General features: G+C 33.2%; 2 protein-coding genes across 4 annotated transcripts; both read right to left on the bottom strand.

Annotated features, from left to right (window-relative positions):
• Nucleotides 1–327: 327 nt before the first annotated feature.
• LOC111044448 (60S ribosomal protein L8) lies at nucleotides 328–7,607 on the bottom strand. 3 transcript variants are annotated; one of them, XM_039439993.1, is made up of 5 exons: nucleotides 7,524–7,607; nucleotides 6,794–6,938; nucleotides 5,618–5,759; nucleotides 3,447–3,665; nucleotides 328–665 (listed from the first exon to the last, which is right to left on the bottom strand). In XM_039439993.1, exons 2-5 carry the CDS (start codon nucleotides 6,929–6,931, stop codon nucleotides 343–345), a joined length of 822 nt encoding a protein of 273 aa, XP_039295927.1. In that variant the 5' UTR covers nucleotides 6,932–6,938; nucleotides 7,524–7,607; the 3' UTR covers nucleotides 328–342. The 3 variants fall into 3 exon arrangements, with proteins under 3 accessions (XP_039295927.1, XP_039295928.1, XP_039295929.1); XM_039439994.1 differs by having other exon boundaries at nucleotides 7,266–7,538; XM_039439995.1 differs by having other exon boundaries at nucleotides 7,337–7,537.
• Nucleotides 7,608–10,084: 2,477 nt separating this feature from the next.
• LOC111044447 (elongation of very long chain fatty acids protein 7) lies at nucleotides 10,085–19,560 on the bottom strand. The gene is given in 8 exon segments (XM_022329604.2): nucleotides 10,085–10,263; nucleotides 10,265–10,337; nucleotides 10,340–10,487; nucleotides 12,574–12,707; nucleotides 13,586–13,691; nucleotides 14,476–14,616; nucleotides 16,360–16,608; nucleotides 19,522–19,560. Coding segments are annotated over 7 exon segments (897 nt in total). The 5' UTR covers nucleotides 16,606–16,608; nucleotides 19,522–19,560; the 3' UTR covers nucleotides 10,085–10,214.
• Nucleotides 19,561–20,603: the final 1,043 nt, after the last annotated feature.

The raw sequence follows: 20,603 nt of genomic DNA on the forward strand, positions 1-20,603 counted from the left end.
CTCACGGACCTTACAATGAGCATGACAGACTTGAAACTACTCTAGTTGCCAGAAGCCGTTCGACTATTTTAACATTGAAATTATCACCTTATCAATGTTTTGTGATGTTCAAGTTCATAACAAATTGTATAATAGTCTCACAGTCTCTGAGTATCCAATACTGGAATCGCCTTATCTCAGGGCTACTATTTGAAAACGCTTGCTGCGTCGCCGAGAGACTAAGGCCCGGTTGCACAAAAGCCGGTTAAATTTTAATCGTGATTAATTTTACGAAAACCAATCAGAGAAGCCGTCTTTTCTAAAAAGAACTTCTCTGATTGGTTCTTGTAAAATTAATCACGTTTAAAATTTAACCGGCTTTTGTGAAACCGGCACAGAGTCTCGAGTAGCTTCGCGATGAGTCGCGCTAGTGTAAGTATAGCCCAAGAAATATATGAATAGAGTAGTGGAGGGTTGACTTGCCTTTCTTCCGGCGCTGGTGCCCCGCTTGACAGTGGAGGCCTTACCGATGTGCTGATGGTTACCTCCTCCGTGGGGATGCTCAACGGGGTTCATGGCCACTCCTCTCACCTTCGGCCAGCAGTTCCTCTTCGCCTTGTACTTGTAGAACGCGCGACCCGCCTTCAGCACAGGCTTGTCAATACGACCGCCGCCCGCCACAATTCCTACGAATCAAAAATAGTTAAATCATAAATTAATTGATAATAAATTGTTTAGTACTAGCAGATAACCCATGCTCCGCAAGGGTCTAATATTGAAAACATGACAAACTGAAAACTTGAATAATTCTAGATAGACCTATAACCATCCTCGGTAAATTAAGAATCAATATGCAAAATTTCAAGTTAATCAGTTGAGTAGTTCAGACGTGATGATGCGTCATTCGAGAATTTCCTATCCCGTAGGTGTATAGCCAAATTCTTTCCTTTATTATAGTATAGATAGATGAATAGATTGAGAATAAATTATCAAACATGACTGATGTGAATATACATGAAACAAATAAATGAATAAGCATTACGCATTGCGCACAGCAGTTTGATTTGATTTGAGATTCCTACAACTAAAATTGGGCATAAATTAATAGAGAATAATTTGTTAAGCATGAAATAATTGAGAATAAATGATCAAGCTTGGATGAATACACGTACCTAATTTAAATGAATGAATGATAAGCATTACGCCTTTTACACAGCAGTATGATTTGCGGGATGAATGAGACACGACGGGAGGGGAACAATTTAACCTTTTTCATTGGTTAAAATGACAACGCTTAAATCATCTTTCCGTGCCCCACACTCATCTCGCACTGGTTTGAGCAAGGTTTAATGCTTATTCAGAATAGAGAATATTAAATAAAAAGATAACCGAACTGAAATTTTAAAAATGAGATACATCAAGAGATGAAAGTTAATAAATTGGCACATTATAAGGCAGCTAATAGCTGAATTAGGCCAGCCATTAACATAACGTTTCACCAAACAGGTCCAAAAGGACAGTAAAAACCCTGAACTTCAAGGCTCCTCCACACGAAGAGATCGGCATTCAGTCTGAATCTTCAGCCGAACTGAAGACCAATCTCTCATATGTGAACCAAATCATTATATCAACACACATATATTCACTAATTGCGAATTTCGTATTTTTGGCCTTGATGTCGTTTTTGAGATCGGTTATCAGTCTGGCTTACTACCTAGCTTTCGGGAAATTTGCGATCCCATGGGTTTCTATATCGAGATCGCATACCTTGAATATAGATATTGTGTAAATTTCAAACTTTATCAGTACTTATGGCTTGTATTTAAACTCAATGATTATAATTTGGTGACAAGGCAGATCTCAGTGTAAATATTTTCCTCAACATTTTCAGTCTTCAAATGTCTTATCAAGCATCATTGATCTGCTCAGGTCAACGTTATGTTTTTAAAACACTTCACTCACATAAAATTAACTTCTGTTGGGATTCAAGGGATGAAGACAGTCAATGGAAATGGTGGGACTACAGAGTTGTCACTCCTCTGTTACCACCGTCTTCTATAGTAGATAGCTGTGATTGAAGTCATACAGGTTAATCTGATGTAATAGTTGATTTTTGACAATTTGACAGCGATGCATTTCCTATATATTATATTCATCAAGAAAATATAACTTTCTTGATTTAATAATAAATTTTCATAATTTCGTAGTTCATTATGTTTCTTTATGGGCAATGAACGATTTTCCAAAAGTGCTGAGGTAGAAATTATTTGCTTAGTCTAATAGCACACAAGGATAGCAACATCAATATATCAGGTACTGACTTTATAACGTGATCTCAATATATACCTGCGAGTCTGATCAGATTGGTGAGACGTTACGTTGAGCTGGCTTGAAAGACGTTTATACTGTGTAAATTTCAACTGTATCGGAGCAGCTTGTGGTTAAACTCAATAATCAAGTGATCAAGACATGGCAAATCTCAGTATAAATATTTTCCTCAAATTTCTCAGTCTTCAAATGTCTTATTAAGCATCATTGATCTGCTCACTGTTTAAAAACATCATGTTTTCAAACATTTCACCAACATAAAATTTAATGAATTTTACTAGAGATTGATGATGGTGTAACAACGGAAACTAGCATCTTAAATTAGTGGTTTTGACAAAATCATGTCCTCTACATTCAGTATGAATATCTACCAAAATAGGCATACCACATTTACAACACAGAAATACACTTCGAACGTTTAGATTGTGAAACGTTACGTTAGTGGATGGCTTGAAGGACGTTGGTAAGATAAAACTATATCGAAGCAGCTGATTAGTGACACTAGATTTCAGTGTAAATTTTTCCTCAAATTTATCAGTCTTCAAATGTCTTATAAGGCATCATTGATCTGTTCAGGTCACTGTTGAAGAAACATAATATTATTTTTCAATATTTTGCCTATAGAGAAAATATAGCATAAGAAGATACCCCATGGTATAGGTCATCCATGTTCTAAATATCACATGATTTGATCTAAATTTCAAGCCGATTAATTGTTAACTCAAGCCGATTACTGTCAACTGCTGACTATTATTACCCTGTTCTGTTAGGCTGAGAGTGTAAGAGCGGCACAGTATGAGAGACTACCAGCGTCACATAGCTTCAAGAAAAAGAACTACTTGGAATATCAGCAACAGTAAAATTTGGAACATATACGCCCTATGTCATGGGATATCTTCTTATGCTGTTTCCTCCACGATCTAGATCCTTGGTCTAGTGGAGAGCTGCATAACAGCCTAGAGATCCCAGGTTCAAAACTGCTCATTACCAAATTTTTTTGGCTGAAGTAAGACTTCCTTCAGGGACTCCCCACCAATAAAAAGTACGAGTGTTATTATTTTTATTCCTCTATAACATAACCAACTGACTTAGATGTAATGTCAAATGATTTTCGATGTGAGTGAATGCAATTTACTCACCAACCATAGCCCTGTTGTTGGAGGGAATGACCTTCTTGGCGCCAGATGGCAGCTTGACTCGGGTTCGCTTGGTGTCGGGGTTGTGGGCGATGACAGTGGCGTAGTTGCCTGAGGCACGAGCCAGCTTGCCCCGGTCACCCGTCTTCTCCTCCAGGTTGCAGATGATCGTTCCCTCGGGCATTGTGCCAATGGGGAGGACGTTGCCGATCTGCAGGGTGGCTGTCAATCAAACAATACACCAGTAAATAATAGAGTAACTCAAGGAATAGTTATTGGATCCATATTTCATAACATCTTTGTCAATACTCAAACATGTACAATAGAATAAGAATAGGAGTAGCCTACATCACCAAACAGAAAATATAGCATAAGAAGATATCCCATTGTATAGGGCGTTTATTTTCAAATTTTTAAATCACCATCTCAAACAGGTCTAGTACCTCGAGATGCAAATACTCAATTGGCATTTCATTCTATTTTTTAATGATATTTTCCCTGTTGTAAAATTTGAATTGCTTTTATTATGTATTTCTAAGATGTTGTAATTTTTTATTTCTGCCAATAAAAACATTCTCATTTTCTCAGTTAACTCAAGCTGATAGTTCACGTAGTTCTTCTACGTGAAGCTTTGTGACGCTAGTAGTCTCTCATACTCTGACGTTCAATGTAAGATTACATTCTCACCCTAACAAAAGTATAATAATTGACAGTGGTTGACAGTATTCGGCTTGAGTTATCAAGAAATCGGCTTGTGATTTGGAACACAGACAACCTACACCATGCTATCTTTGACATGACATCTTCTCATGCTATCTTTTCTATATGACATCACTTACATCGGATACCATCAGATACCTCAAGTTAGATCATGAGTACCTATGTTGACCATTTCATGAGATACTGCAATGAATGGGGGGTTGAGCCATTCACTTCAAGAAGTCTCTCGGCAATAATTTTGTAATTATGAATAAAAACTTCTTTAAAGCAGTGTAAAAGTACTGAAATCGATCAGGTGTGACCTTAAACTCTGACAACAGACCTGAGTCAGCCAGGGTACTCGATATTATTATTATAGTACTGTAATCTTAAAATATAGACTGAAAAAGAGTGATAGTAGTTTGACTGTTAATTAATAAAATAGTGAGGGGGCTTGATTATGGAAGACATTCAACTTACGATGCACTTTCATGAACTCTGAACTTAGCACTCAGAAAATCTTTCACCACTAATGAGATAATCATTGCAAATAATCAGATCATAGATTCATCATTGTAACAAAAGTACGCATGAATGCATCAAGTATTGAAGAATCTAAGGGTACATACGAAGCACTCCATAATCTTGTGATGTTGTGATTGATCAAGAAATTGCTAGATTGCTGCTTCTCTCAATAAACTGCTATGGTATTCTATTTATAAAAGTAGGATTGACTCAATCCAACTAATAGAATGGTCATTCAAGTTTTCGCACACTCAGAAAGAGCCTCTATGAGATCATCATTGCAAATAATCAGACCATAGAATTCATCATAGTGACGAAAAAGTATAAATGAATCTGGTTTCAAGTAAGTCAACTGAAACAGGAATCAAACCACGCTACATCTCACCTTTTCAAAGTTTTGCTATGTTTACAATATAAAAAAAGCTAATCCAAAAATGAAAGAGCTCTTTCTTATTCAAGGAGAAGCTTGATATTAGTTTTATAAAATTAATTTAACTTGAATAGATTTAAAAATAATTTCATACGGTTTTGAAAATTATTTGCAAACCGGCTGCTTATCGCAGATTGTACACTGATCTTATCTACTCAGAATGCTACTCACAGGGAGGGTGGGGGAATGCAACTCAGCACAGAGTGCCAGGACACTGGAGTTGGCCTTAGTGCTTCAAGTGATAATGCGCATTGAGTAGTTCAGTTAACAAAATTGGTCAAAGACAATCATTGATTTGATTTCGTGCTTGAATGGAAATCGATAATTACTGGTTCATTCTAAAAATTGATTAAAGAACAAGATATAGGTACCTATCAAAAGAACAAGATATAGGTACCTATCAAAACAATCTATGATCAGGGGAAAAATTGGTTTAAATCAATAAAAGGGTGAATGATATATCAAAAACAATCCATGATCGATAACAAAATTAAAATTTACTCAAGGGCAAGTACTGTACCTTTCTTTCCACAGTAGATGAACTGTCCACTGTACATGCCTTCTGGGGCGATGAACAGTTCTTTCCTTGTCTTGAACCTGTACGGATCTCTGAAGTGGACGACAGCCAGAGGAGCACCACGACCGGGATCGTGGATAATGTTCTGAAAAAGACCGAAAATAATTGAATTGAATGAATGAATTTTATTTGCCAAAAACAAAATAAAAAAAAAGCTTTACGAAAAATAAATATAAGTAGACTATATGATACTGCACTTAAATCAAGATACATACATTTATTTAATAAAATTACTACTAATCTGAAGAATAATATTAGAAATTGAATCATAATAGGCTGTAGGCTACAGTATTCTATCAAAATCAGTTAGGCCTATTTTAATTAAAAATTCAAATTAATTAAAAGTATTTAATTTTATCAACAATAAAATTTATTGCAGGATTGTTATTGTTTGATAAATCTAATCTGTATTTTTAATTGATGGAATACTTTAGAAAATAATCTTACATAGGTATTAATTGCTTGATAGATTCTTTTAAAGTTACAAGTTAAACCTAAATTGAGATGCAAACTGCACACCCACAACACCCGAAATAGGAGAAATTAATATTGATCTGCCACAGCATCTCCTAACAAAGACTCCATCTTAAACTGGAGCTTTCTTCTTCTTCAATCTGCTACTGAATGCCCCTAAGAATGCAGCTAATGAAAGGGCATTTACGAAAAGCCTTAAGAATTACCTTTCTGCAAGGCCCTACTACTCAGTACCTGAGTAGTATCGAGGTTCATACTGTGGGACACCTGAGCTAACCAGAAGCACTTCCTTTTTACAAATTTCCAGATACAGGACTAGAAATTCAAGTAGTCTTATTGACATAAGCAGTAACACTCATAATACACCTCTATAAAATCATCAGTAAATGATCAGATTAAGAATTCATCACTGTGCTACATAAAAGGTTTGTTAATATTACAAATGGATGCAGCAGCTTTTTTTTCACTGAATTTTTGATTCAATGAATCCAAAAAGTCTACTCAGTTGACTGTCAGCTTACTGTTTAAACACTAGAAACTTGATTGCAAAAAATAATGCATTTAATTAGTAAATTTTTTAATAATAATTACAACAGCTAGCCTATGCTAATGCTATCAAAATAAAAGTATAACAATTACTCATACCTTCACAACACCCTTCAGGTAACCATGTCTTTCGGCATAGTCAAGTGGTCTCAATTTGGGGGCTCCCTTACGATGTTTCGTGTGTGAACGGAAAACACTTCCCGCTCCCTTACGTTGAGCACGAATAACCCTACCCATTTTTGATCTGAAACAAGTAAAAATTCAATAAGATAACATAAAACACACGACCAACAAGTAACACACTAACACAACAATGTGAGAAATCTGGCATTTGCAATAAGATAATAATCTTTATAAATGTCAAAGTACGTAATTTGAATTATAATTGATGATTAATATGAGAAAACAATTAAAAGCAGTGGAAAATTGCATTATGCTTGTTTGTTAGAACAGTACCAGAATTTGGCTAGCCCTTCCTAACCTAACAAAATTCCCCGATTATTGATTTCAATGTAATAAACAACTTTTCGTGGAAAATAAAAGACAATACTAATGTAGAATTAAAACATACCACTTTTAATAATACACTTCAACAAAATTTGATAATTCTTTTTTGTATGAAATTGAAATACAGAATCTAGCCTGTATTGTACAGCTTGAAGACAACGTGAAATTGTCAAAAGAATGTTATGTCAAAATAATATGAATATATGTTGGGATGTAAATTAAAATTGAATTCTGCATCTAAGAATATAAATTGAATAGTAAATTATAAAATATAATTAATAGATTAAAAGATGTTTGAAGATAAAATAATGTAACATCGTACCTTCTATCGCGACCGATCCGGAAATGGACGTTGCTTGCGTTTTGGGTTAAGTAGTGCCAACGTAACCGTTCAATACCTCAAACTATTCTTGTTGTAAAAAAATATAACAAAACAAATATTAATAAAAGAATAATCACTTCTGTAACTACTTATAATTCTTTCAAACAAATTTATTGAATATTATCAGGCACAGAAAAATAATTTCACTTTCTGGAATGATGATGGTTGACGTGAAAGCGGTAAATTCAAATCCAATTGTGATTCTTAGCACAGTCTCGGCTAAGCGGTCTATTTGAACAAACGGAACTTACTAACAAGAAACATCTCTTCAAAAATTTGTTGAAAGATCAACCTCATTGAAACTAATCATTGATTATCACATTCCCAATGGAACTTTCAATTTGCCCTCTCAAACTGAGGATATCAATTTATGAATTGAAAATTGTATAATAATCCAACAACGCAACAAAATTGTATTAATTAAAAAAAAACTTTAATAACAATAATTGATATAGCCCTCAAGGTAGTTCCTACAATAACGCTTCTAAGCTGTTGACACCAAAGCATTAATTTTAATCTTGCTTTATTTTCCTCATTTACTACTTCATTATAATATGCTGGATATAGAGAAGCTTTCACTTACCGTACGGTACCATACCGCAAAGTTTTTTTTTACATAGACATGCCAAGAAGCAAATTTATATGAGAAAAGAATAAGCCACGTTGATTCATTGTGTTACTTATAGCACAATGAATTAGGGATGTCAATCCCAGGATCCCGGTCCATTTTTGATACCTAACAATCCCGGGATTTTCGGGATTGGAAAACCTGAAATTGTGAATCGTATATTTTCAAAAACAATTCAATACTGTATAGAATTTATTTACGAAACTAATTTATTGTTCCAAGTGTTTGACTAATCTATTCTACTTGCACAGCCTACAGTTGCAATTACAGTACATAATATACTGTACTCTGTGCTGGCTAAATAGATTTCACATTATCGGTTCGCATCATTCTCAGAATGGTTGTTATGTCTCTATGTTTGTTTCTGTTTACACAGCACGACAATAACTACCAGTCTAGACGGCGCAATATTTGCAATGATATCATTTCCTTGAAATGCACTAAGACTTCAAAAATCACAAATAAACAAGCACCATCTAATTACACTCTGTCTAATTAATGGACTATCTCTTCTTTCTCTTTAGATGAGGGAACCTCATCTCTTCTCTTTCTCTATCATAAGTAGAATCATAGAGAAACAATAGCGTAAGCTAATGTGCTATTATGCTATCGTTTCTTTATGGTAGGATATATAGTTGAAGTAAATATAGTTGGCTCTACAAAATAAATTTCATTTAGTAGTGGTCAGCTTTTAAAAAACTTTAATCTTGAAAACATTTATAGAAATAGAATGTTTAATCATTTTAATATTATTTCTAACTATTTTTCCATTCCAATAATATCCTCTTCCTCCATAATGAGCCCTTTTTCATCTCCTCAGACTGTTACTGAACATGTAATTGAGGAGGGACAATTGGTTAAAAATGCATGAAACAGATTTTTGTCAATCCCGGGATCAGTCCCATGATATTGGATAATCCCGAAATACCGGGATTGAAAATCAGTCCCGGGATTGACATCCCTAATCAATGATTCAACTTATATAAAGTCTGTACGGTATAGTACCAGTACCTATTTTATTTACAAAGAAAAAGGTTCACCCTTTAAATAAATACACAACCCTCTTGAGTTGGATTACACACCCTCTACCAATGGATTCCTGGATATAATTTGAATATCATTATCATTAACACTATGGGAACGACCGTTAAGCATAGGTAGTTTTGTCACTACAAAACAAGTACCTCCTTAATTTTTTTTAAATTGTAATATTTCTTTATTTCTACATGGCTATTTGATAGTATTTAAGGACTAATACCTACCCTTTGATTTTCAAATACACTAAATTAGAATTTTAACTTTAAACATTGACATCTAGGATCAAGCACACATGAAGTACTGTATGCTGAGTATATGGGGCCCATTGTTTTAAAGTTGATTCACAAAATATGCCTATAGTGAGGTCCACGTTGTAATGGCAGTGTTTGACTAACAATGATATTGCTATCCTCGTCCATCATTCAACAAAGAGGATAACGCTATCTCGTTCTCGCTTTACTCTGTTGCCAGATCGTCTTTTAACAATGTAGAATTAATAATAAATTAAATTAACAAACTATTTCATCTTAATTATGTAAATTCATTATGAAATTATTGAAAGATATAATTTATTGCTTGATAAAATATAATTGATTATTTTAAACGAGTATGAACAGTTAATATTACATTAATAAACCTGTATCAGCTACCGTCTATAGTAGGTATTGACAAGTCAGAGGTTCGGCAATCTTGTTCTCCTATCTTTATCCACTGCCATTATAACGTGAACCTCACTATAGTAGGCCTATTTTTGTGAACATCGAAAATCAAACGACATCTTTGTTCTACAATTTAAGAGGTATATTAACAACTTGAGAAGAAAATGAAAACAGTATGTTATCGTATATATTTAATAAAATATTATATCAACAGAATATTTATAATTTATGAATATAATAATCACTCCATCACTATCAATTTATTTCATAATATGGTAAACGTATAGTTGTACGGAAATGTTTACATTACTGACAGCCTCTATTTAACAATACATTTTTAATGTAAAATACATATATAAGCATAAATACAGATGAATATCACTATCACCCTCCTACAGATAAGTTTTATAACCCTTTTTTCTTTTTTGCTGGTTCTATGTAGGCGTTCCAGTAGAAAATAACAAAAAGATAGGTAATGGAGAATGTACAGGGTACAACCAATGCACTAATATAGCGATTATAACCACAGTCACTGACAGCTGATATCGAATGGTGAACGCATATTATGAAGAATTGAAACTGTAAACAAATAAATTTATTAGTTTTTGATGGAGGAATAAAATTTCATTGTCAGCAAGCCAAGAAAGCACAAAAGCATATCAAGAGTATATCATATTGTCAGCATATTCAAGAATTGTTACATAAACTCTCATTGTTGTTACAAAAATGAGAACTTCCTAAAATGTTAATTTTTAAGCTAGGAAATTATAACATTATTATTAAAGTCATCTTAAATTATTGTTCCTTGAAAAGTTATTGATAGTATGTGCAATAATGCAACATACATAACAAATAAATATTACGACTCCCAACATCAGTATAATAGTTATTTGTGCAACTAGTGCGCAAAGTGACAGTTTGCTGCACCGAAAGAAACGTTTACGCACGAGCCGTAGGCGAGGGCGGAATGGTTTCTTGAGTGCAGCAGAGGAACTTTGCGCACTTATTTCACATTAAATTTTTCCTACAGTTACCATTGAATATAAGAAGTGGTTGATTATGGGTAAAATGATGGCTGAAATCCATCAAATGTTTGTCTGTATAATTTTGTTATTAATAACAACTTAAATTTATTTCAAACTTGATAATTCAATTGAAAATTAAATAAATACAATTAATTTGAAATATTGAATAATTTTGAGTAAATCTTAATTTCTAAATAGTTTTTCAACCAATCAATTTATGAATGAAAACATATTATTTTAAATAATGAAAAATTAATAATATTCAAAATGTATAATTTAATGAGTTCTCATTTTTATTTGTTTCAAAATCAGAAAAAATATAGATAGAATAAATTCGCATTCAAAATACACGCCAACAAAGTCAACAGCTGATTGGGATGGCTACAAGACAATACGCAAAGTAATACTTTGCGCACTAGAGCGGAAAAGTGATTCTTTGCGTTCTGTAATCAGTGCAGGAATGGTCACTTTTCAAGGTAACTGTAGGAAAATGCATTTTTTTCCGAGATTGTCCTTATAATGTAAAGTAAAGGGATAAACATATCGCAAAATAATATTCAAAATTCGTCGACATGGAATATTTGACTCAGAACTGGATACATGTTATTGCTACTGTTATAGTGGGGTCCACGTTATAATGACAGTGAAAAATTAAAGGAGAGCAGCGTTGCTGATTCTCTGTCTTGCCACTACCTTCTTTAGAGGATAGATGTACCGGTATGTCTGATGTAATATCAACTGTTCATTTAGTTCTACAGACAAGTGTGGGATTTGGCATCCTCCACAACATTCCTCCAAGCATCAATCTTCTCCATCCTCTACAACCCATCCTTATTAAATCATCCCTGATCTCATCTTCCCATTGTATTCACGGTCCGCCCCTTTTCCTTCTCTAGTGAAGTTTTTCTTTGAGTACAATTTTTGGCATTCTGTTTTCATTCATCCTGTCCAACGATTAGCCTGAATGATAAATGTTCATAATTGAGATTAAATTTGTTGTTTATTATATTTCTACATTGTTCAAAAATGATCTGGCAACGTTGCAGAGCTATAACAGAATAAAGCTATCTGCTTTGTCGAATGATAGACAAGGATAACAACACCAATGTTAATCAAATAGTGATTATAACGTGGACCTGACTATAGGTTCCATTACTTCTACAGCCCTTGAATGTGAAGTGTGTTTCAGATTCAGAAGTTGTTGTAGAATTCTGACAAATATTACAACCATATCTATTTAAGGCTGTGTAAAGGCTAAAAATAAACTTTCTACTGACGATATTTTTTAAAGTTTTTTGATTTATATATCATCAAGCTATCAAAATGAAAAAGTTTTCTCAGGAAAACATTTTTTCCCCGATTATTACTTTTTGAGATATGAGCGCCTAAAGTTCAAATTTTTGGGACAGAACATTTCAAATTCGGTAAAAGATAAATCCAAGATGATATACAAGTCGAAAAACGTTGAAAAATATCATTAGTAGAAAGTTCATTTTTAGCCTTTGCACAGCCTTAAAGAAAACTAACTCAATCTTCGACAACGGTCACTCAATTTTGAATTACGAAGGAATTGAGAAACTATATTGAAGACATCTGTAGTATGGAAAATTGGTGGCATCAACTGCCAGTAATCAACTCACCATTTGCATTTGTGTGATATGTTTTTTCCACCATGAGCTGGCATAGCGTTTGTCAACCAATGTCAGTAAATAGTATCCATACATTACAACATGTACAAAGCAATTGGTCACTCCCGTTATAAGACTTTGTCCACCTGGAAAAATGGGTAAATTTATCAAAAAAGTATGAAATAATCTACATAACTTATACAAATAATGTATTTATATTTATAAGTTCCAATCATGATTGGAATGAAAAAACAGGCGCTAGAACAAAAATTCTCTCTTCATTTATGAGAGACAAAATAAAGCAATAAACTATAAAACAGAAAGACTGTAGAAAATTGAAAAACAAATTTTATAATAAAAGAGATAGCTATTGAAATTTGAGATGAGAAATAAAACTTTTTCAAATCCTCCAATAATCATTGAGATCAATTTTTTGAGTCAATTACGGTATCTAACATTATCATCATTATATTGAAAGACTTTTGAAAAATTATGACAGGCATGGTATTGTTGATATTTGGCCACGTTTGAAACGATTTTCACCAAATCAAAGGCTACAATTAAATGATTTCCTCATCTAATTAATAACTACTTGATTAATGTTTATCTGAAACTATGGAATAATGAAAAAAGATGAAGATTTGGTATTACATCGTTAACAAATCAATCAATATTGGATTAATTGATTTCATCATATTTTATCTTCATTGATATTTAGTAAAAATAAATATAATATGTACAATTTTAGTACAATTCCTCGTACTTACTTATGTTGAGTGTTTCTCGCGCATTAACTGAATGTTGCGAGCTGGGTTGTTGATGAACTAAATTCATCAACATTTTTCGCATGTAATTTTATCATAGATTATTTTCAAAAACAAGTTCCAGCGAGCTGATAGTTTGATAATATAGGTTGAGCATAAAGTTTAAGACCATACGATTGAATGAAAAAGTAGATTTTCTAAGCAGAGCTATAGAGAAAATAAATTGATAAGCTATCATTAAAAAGTTTGGCTTACAATACCTGGAACATATTTTATGCCACACCATGATATTAATATCATACCAGCGTGATGATAAACATGGAGCAGTGTAAGTTGTGAATATTTTTTCCTCAAAATTATGAATACCTAAAAAATAAAATAAAGTGATGATATTGGAAGGGAAAATGTCAAAATCAGAGAATTGGTTGTTAGGAAAATATTCGTATAGCTTTTGGTGGTGAGTCCATTATGGGAAGATCATACAATTAGTGTCGGTTGCACAAAAGCCGTTTAAATGTTAATCGTGATTAATTCCACGAGAGCCAATCAGAGAAGCCGTCTTATAAAAAAGCCTTCTCTGATTGGTTCTCGTGAAATTAATCACGGTTAAAATTTAGCCGGCTTTTGTGCAACCGGCACTCAGTCTGGATTTTTAATTTCAACCGAATTTATATAAGAAATCAGCCAAAATTTTCTATTTAACTAGTTTTAACAATATTTATAACTAATTCATAGCTAACTAATTCATAAATAACAAATTCATAACTAGTTTTTACAATATTATTTTGTTGATAAAAATTGTGAATGTCCTCTTTTTCTAAACTAACCGCCTGCAATTTATTAGTAATAACAATTTTTATATAATATATTTAAGATGAAGTGATATAAATTTAGGCTATTCGTTTATACTATACAAAGAATATAATATAATAGCCTTCATATAATAGGATTTACTTCAAGTCAGAATTCCTTACTGAAAACATCAATAATCTCCATTCAGCCAACGGACAATCTAAAGTCAATCTTGTTATTTTATTTTTCACATCAAATAATTAGTTTGAATATAAAAACACTGATGGAAATCCATTAAAACTTCACTACAATATGTTTTGGTTATCACTACAACAATTAATTCAATTATAAAACTTACAGTATCCAGAACATCAATGATTTTACTCATGTAATAGAGCCAGACAAAATCAGTGAGTGCCACCTCTCTTGGAGATGTCCCAGTCTCGACAGGTTGACACCATAAACTGTATCTCAAAGGCCAGTAGCATAGCCTTACAACCTGAAAATCAAAACGAACACCAATAACAGTGTGACTGAGAATAAACACAGTATGATAATAGAAATATATATATATATATGTATAAACAAGTATGGTACCCCACACGGGTGTAAAAAACGAGTAAATAAAAATAAATAGAAATTTGACATGGATTGAAGATTAGACACGGTGCTCAACACGGGAGCATTTAACAATGGAACGCGCCAACTAAGCTCCCCGACAGTAAAGCTCCTTTTAAAACCACTTTAGAGGGGATCTACTGACGGCGTCAACTGAGCTCCTGAGTCCTGAGAGAGGAGCTCAAGTGACGGGGAGCTTGATTGTCGTGAGCGTCCGAGAAGCTTGGTTGTCGTCTACGGTCCCGACAAGTAGTCCCCTCTGAACCAGTAGTGAATTTGCTGTCGGGGAGACTAATTGACGCTAGCATGCAAGGAGCTTGGTTTTTGCTAGTATTTTGCATTGTCGTTCAAGAAAGTTTAAAGAATTGGCAGTGTCGACAAATGTAAATCATTGTTACATTTAAAGTTGTAATTTATTTCTCTCATTCTTAGCTTGGTTTTTGCTAGTATTTGCATTGTCGTTCAAGAAAGTTTAAAGAATTGGCAGTGTCGAAAAATGTGAATCATTGTTACATTTTAGTTGTAATTTATTTCTCTCATTCTCATTCCTTTACTTCTTTGGATATTTTTTGTATGCAACATGATTAATATTTAATGCTGGTCTGCGTTATCTGTAGTTAGTTATATGCTATGAATTGGAATAATGAATTTGGTTTCACCTATTACATTAATTGATAGTTGGAGCATTGTCATCTTAACATCTTACCAAACTTACCCTATTTGATATTATTTTTCTGTACGATCACGACAACCAGACCCCTCATATCCAGCAGGGGATCTAATGTCGGGGAGGTTAAATGTCGTGAGAGTGTGAGGAGCTTAGTTGTCGCCGACAACCAAGCTCCTTCGTTGCAGTAGGGGATTAGATGTCGGGGAGACTAGTTGACGGTAATGGTATACTTTGCCAGGGGATTTACTGACGCCTGTGATCAAAATTGCTAGGAGCTTACGGTAGTTGTCGGGGAGACAGGTTGGCGGCGACCCTTTAACAATAATTGTTATGTCGGTTATGTGCGTTGTAAATACAGAACATGCTAAATTGGAAGATGGGATACAGCGCCTTTAAACGTGTCAGTATTCAGAAATAAATAAAGTTGAGTGCTTTTGTAAAAGAGCATGCATGCTATGCAATTGCAATTACATCTATGTAATTGGTCAAGTGATTCAGTCTCAACTTCTCATGTGAAGAATAAGTAGATGGCTCTCATGGGTTCTTTATATTCAAAAACTTTTGCAAAACCAATGACGGATTCTGATGCCTATTGGGTCAATTTGCATGAGGTAAGTTACAAAACAAAGTTTGGGGTTCCTATAAAGAAGTCCAATTTTGTAATTGGAGAAAAAATGTTAATCCGTCCAAAAATATAAAATAAGTTTGAATTAATGTTGGTACAATATCCAAATTGTTGGACATATATACATTATATATGCTTGGATATAAATGTGATTATTGAATAGGATAGTTATTATGAGTTGTGCAATAGTTATTGATTGATAATAGCTTTCATTAAGGGCAAAGTTAAGACTCCAGGTCCTCTGACACACAACCCTAAAGAAGTATAATAGATTTCATGCATGAATAAACAAATCTACAAGTAAATGGTGAAATGGAAAGAGAACTCACATTAACAACCAGGTATCCATTGAAAATCATCTGTAAGAAGTTGTAAATAATTACAATCTTTTCCAGTCGATATGGTTGTCTCCCCCGCATATATTTCGGTCCCAAATAGTAGGTGAAAAATAGGAAAATGGCGACAATTGTGTATGGTAACGGTGTATAAACAAGAGGGTAGTGCCTCGTCCTGGGGTCAGGCCAAACGTACTCGACATTGTGGTAGAGTTTCTGGATTGAATCTAGCATGAACATCACCTGGAAAATTGATTGATTGATTGAGTACTTTATTTATGTAGATTACAATATATACTGGCTTATACACTTATATACAATATCTTACAATACAGCAAAATTATGGATGAATTTACAAAATATAAATTAAGAAAATAATTATTGAGCTTTATATAATATGAAAAAAAAAACAATTTGTAATAACTATAGTTAAAATAGATAATACTGTTGTGCATCTACATAAATTGGCGGAGCTTTGGACATATCAATGTCCATTCTTTGGAAAGAATATTCGAAATATTCTTCCCACTAACTCTCTACCAAAAAAAACAGAGAGATAAAGATGAACGATTACAATTATTGCAATAGGGAAAGGTTGACTTGTAGACGATAAATCCTTTCTAAATTGGAGACAAGTTCCATAATGAATTATGAAACATAAATGAATATGTGGCACATGCCACATCCAACATTCAAAGCAATAGACAATTTCAAGTGGAGAATATATAGATTTGAGAGAATTGACGGTGAGAGAACTTCATATTATATAGCATTGATGAAAAATGTTCTGAATTGTTACGGTAGTGGCCATTCCAGATATTATTTGATTTACTTTAAGTATGGTGTTAATAAATGTACGAAATTATTTTGTTGGAGTGAGAGTGTGAGAGCACACGGCACAGTACCAGCGCCGCATACCTTCACGAAAAATAGTTTCTATTAAACTATGAGCTAATTATTGTAAGTATGGTGTTATTGAATGTACGAAAGTGCATAATTCTATTTCCTTGTTAATGTTAGTTATATTCCTACTATTTATTATGACTGTATTCAATGTACTTTTAACGCTTTAAGTTTAGAATTCTATGAATATTGACGTCTGAAATTTATTTCTAAATCTTATACGATCTGCCATCTTCCATCAACTTTTCTAACTCATGATACTCTCCAAGAATACTCAATGTGAAAAATATTAATTCATACTGGCAAAATATATTCATGCGAAAAGTATGAGTACATATTTCATAAAAATATTTTAATTTACTTTAAATATTACACCACAAGTCATCAGTAGTGTTGGCACAAGGTATCATTTTTAATTATACCTATTAATTGAATTTGACTAAGGATACTTATTTTATTTGTTTGGATTACAAGCTTACACCTCTAGAGCTTCTGCAGGTTATAGAAACCTACGTGAAATATTATGGCACATACCGTACAAATTGCATTATTCATTTATTATTACAATTTAAAATCATACAGCTATGGCTGGGAGAGAGCAACAGGCTCAGCTCAAAACTTTTCTTCTCCCTTATTTTAAATTACACTAATTAATCTTTTTTTTGAGCTCCACAATAATTCACTAAAAGTAATACGTCAATAAGCTTCTGTATGCAACAAAATTAGTGTTTCCTTCCTCTCTGTAAAACTTGTAATATGCAACTCTGTTTTGCGCACTGGCATTTGCCCGCATGCATACCATTTTCTAAAAAGTTATTTATCACTAGTAGTTCTGTTAACAGTAGACCTCGTGCATATATAAACCACAGTCTCCTCTAATACTGTCCATCAGAGTAAATTCTGTCCTGTCCTGTCGTGTCGGTGTATAAACGACTAATGGCTGTTTGGGTTGTTGTATTGACAATGCTAATAATAATTTGCTGTAAACAGCTATGCTACTATCATCAAAAGCTTACCGAGTTGAAATCAGAGGAAAGTCGGGAGAAAATACTATGCTAATTCAAGTTATCAATTGCATGCCTCACTGCATGCAATTAATAGTCCACATAACAGCTGTTTTCTCACTAAGTTACATTGAGATATTGAATTGCATGTGTCATTAGATGCAATTTATAATCCACTCGACAGCTGATTTATGATAAATAATTCTATAGTCTGATTTTTACTCTAATATTGGCGTATGAAGGGGGCTCCTTTTCCTTTTATGTTATCCTTGAAATGCAAAATTTCCAAAAACCTTGTATATATGTCGACGCGCAATTTAAAAAGAAACATAGCCTACCTGTCAAATTTCATGCAAATCTATTACCGAGTTTCCCCGTAAATGCGGAACATAAATAGAAATGCAAAACCGTCGACTTGAATCTTAGACCTCACTTCGCTCGGTCAATAAGTGTATTCATGAGATTGTTTTAATTTTTTGTTGTTGTTTGTATTTAAACTGTGTTTGAGTACCTACATAAGATTATCATTTTTTTAAATTGCATTTTTTGGAAATAAAATACCTTTCTGTCTGGCTGTCCAAAACAGGGTTATTTATTATTATAGGAAATATTATTCGTCATTTATTATATGACTACGGTTGCTTTGGTTTCCCTAACGTCGTTGCATATTCAGTTATACATTCATAAATACACACGTAGCTTATATGTTAGTAGAAAGTAAAAACAATGTTTTGTCTGTTCTCTTGAAATTGTTTTCTAAAACCTATAGGTTTCAATGCTCCAGACTTGATCATCACTGTTGATTGAAAATGGTGACAAGAAAAAAGCAGAAAAAAATCGTTTAGAATATTTTAAAAAGAAAAAAGTTTAATCTATTTGGAAAAATACTTGTAGTATTTATTTGGCATAGTGTTACAGAATGGCTCGCTGAGTATTTGACCGTCGTTAGCTTGTAGCGAGTGGACTCAGATGAAAATACAATCTCAGATCAGAGTAAACCAATGCAGCTGACATTTTGAAGGTTAGGAGAGGCGAAATTCTTTCATCGGGACGCCATCTGAGAGAGGTGAGAGAGAAGTGACAGGTTTAACGGTTTAATCATGTTACCATGTTCTACACCGCAATAAATAAACTTTTTGAATTATCTTACAATACTCCATTTAAAAGTTGTAATGGACAACAATAGTTATTTTAGTAACAAATTGAATAAATAAATATTATTGATTGTAATTAAACTTATGACACTCACCTCAAAAATTTGAGAAACAGTTTCGTTGACAGGCTTGACAAGACTGCAGTTCACATTGTAGAGAAGCAAATCTGCATTTCAAATGCTTGCAATAGACATCATATCCGGTCCATTATTTGTTAATTATTTACCGTTTTGATTGACACAAAGAACCTTTTAAGAATTTGGAATCGGTTGTAAGGAAAATTCACAGTTTAATGCAGCAGTTCACACTTTTCACATAGTAAAACGTTTGTAACAGCTCAAAGGTTTGAGCAGAATTGAACGTAACTGAATTCGGGTTTCATATTTTACTATTTTTACTAGTTTTCTCCTGGGTTTTATCTTGGATCTTTTTCTCTTCAAAAGGACCTGGAAAAGCAAGTCAAGAAGGAAAACATTTCATCCACTCACTAAAGCAATATAGAAGGAACAGAATGGAATGAATTTTTATTTGGGAGAGAGATTAGATTAGAGTTCTTTATTAATGTAAGTTACGATATTTTGTGAATTATACACTACATCAAAATAAAAAAGAGAAAGAAAAGACATTGTCTACAAATAGAGAATTCTCTATTATAAATACACTGCAATGAATTAAATTTAGTTTTGCTTTGAAAGGTAGTTGAAGAAACAAAGTAAAGCTTCAAATCTAAATAAATCTAAATTGAATAGAATTTGAAGATGACTACTTCATTTACTACTATTATAGACAACTATTACATTGGCTTACTATACTATCAAAATTTGGAAAGGGAGCAGTTTTGGGCTAGGCCTGTTGATCCTTTTCTAATCATGTATTTGATGTGTGTATTGTTAAATGTAAAAAATGAATAAATACAAGGTGATATCTTGGGGTAAGAAAATGACAAAATAAGAACGGGGGACATTTTTATAAATTATAAATCGAAGTAAAAAGTTAGTTGACTATTAAAGGAATTAGAGCCATACCAGAGTATAGTTTTTAAAGTGTTTTCTCAGATGTTTTTTGAGGCGTCAACCCAATCAGCCTATCGGAGAGCTTCCTGCCCCGTCGATTCTAAAAACGTTGTCTGAAAAACGCTTAATATGGTCTGGCACTTAATATGATAGTTTAGATAAAT

Source organism: Nilaparvata lugens, chromosome 13 (genome assembly GCF_014356525.2).
Source record: "Nilaparvata lugens isolate BPH chromosome 13, ASM1435652v1, whole genome shotgun sequence".
In the NCBI taxonomy this organism is placed as follows: domain Eukaryota; kingdom Metazoa; phylum Arthropoda; class Insecta; order Hemiptera; family Delphacidae; genus Nilaparvata; species Nilaparvata lugens.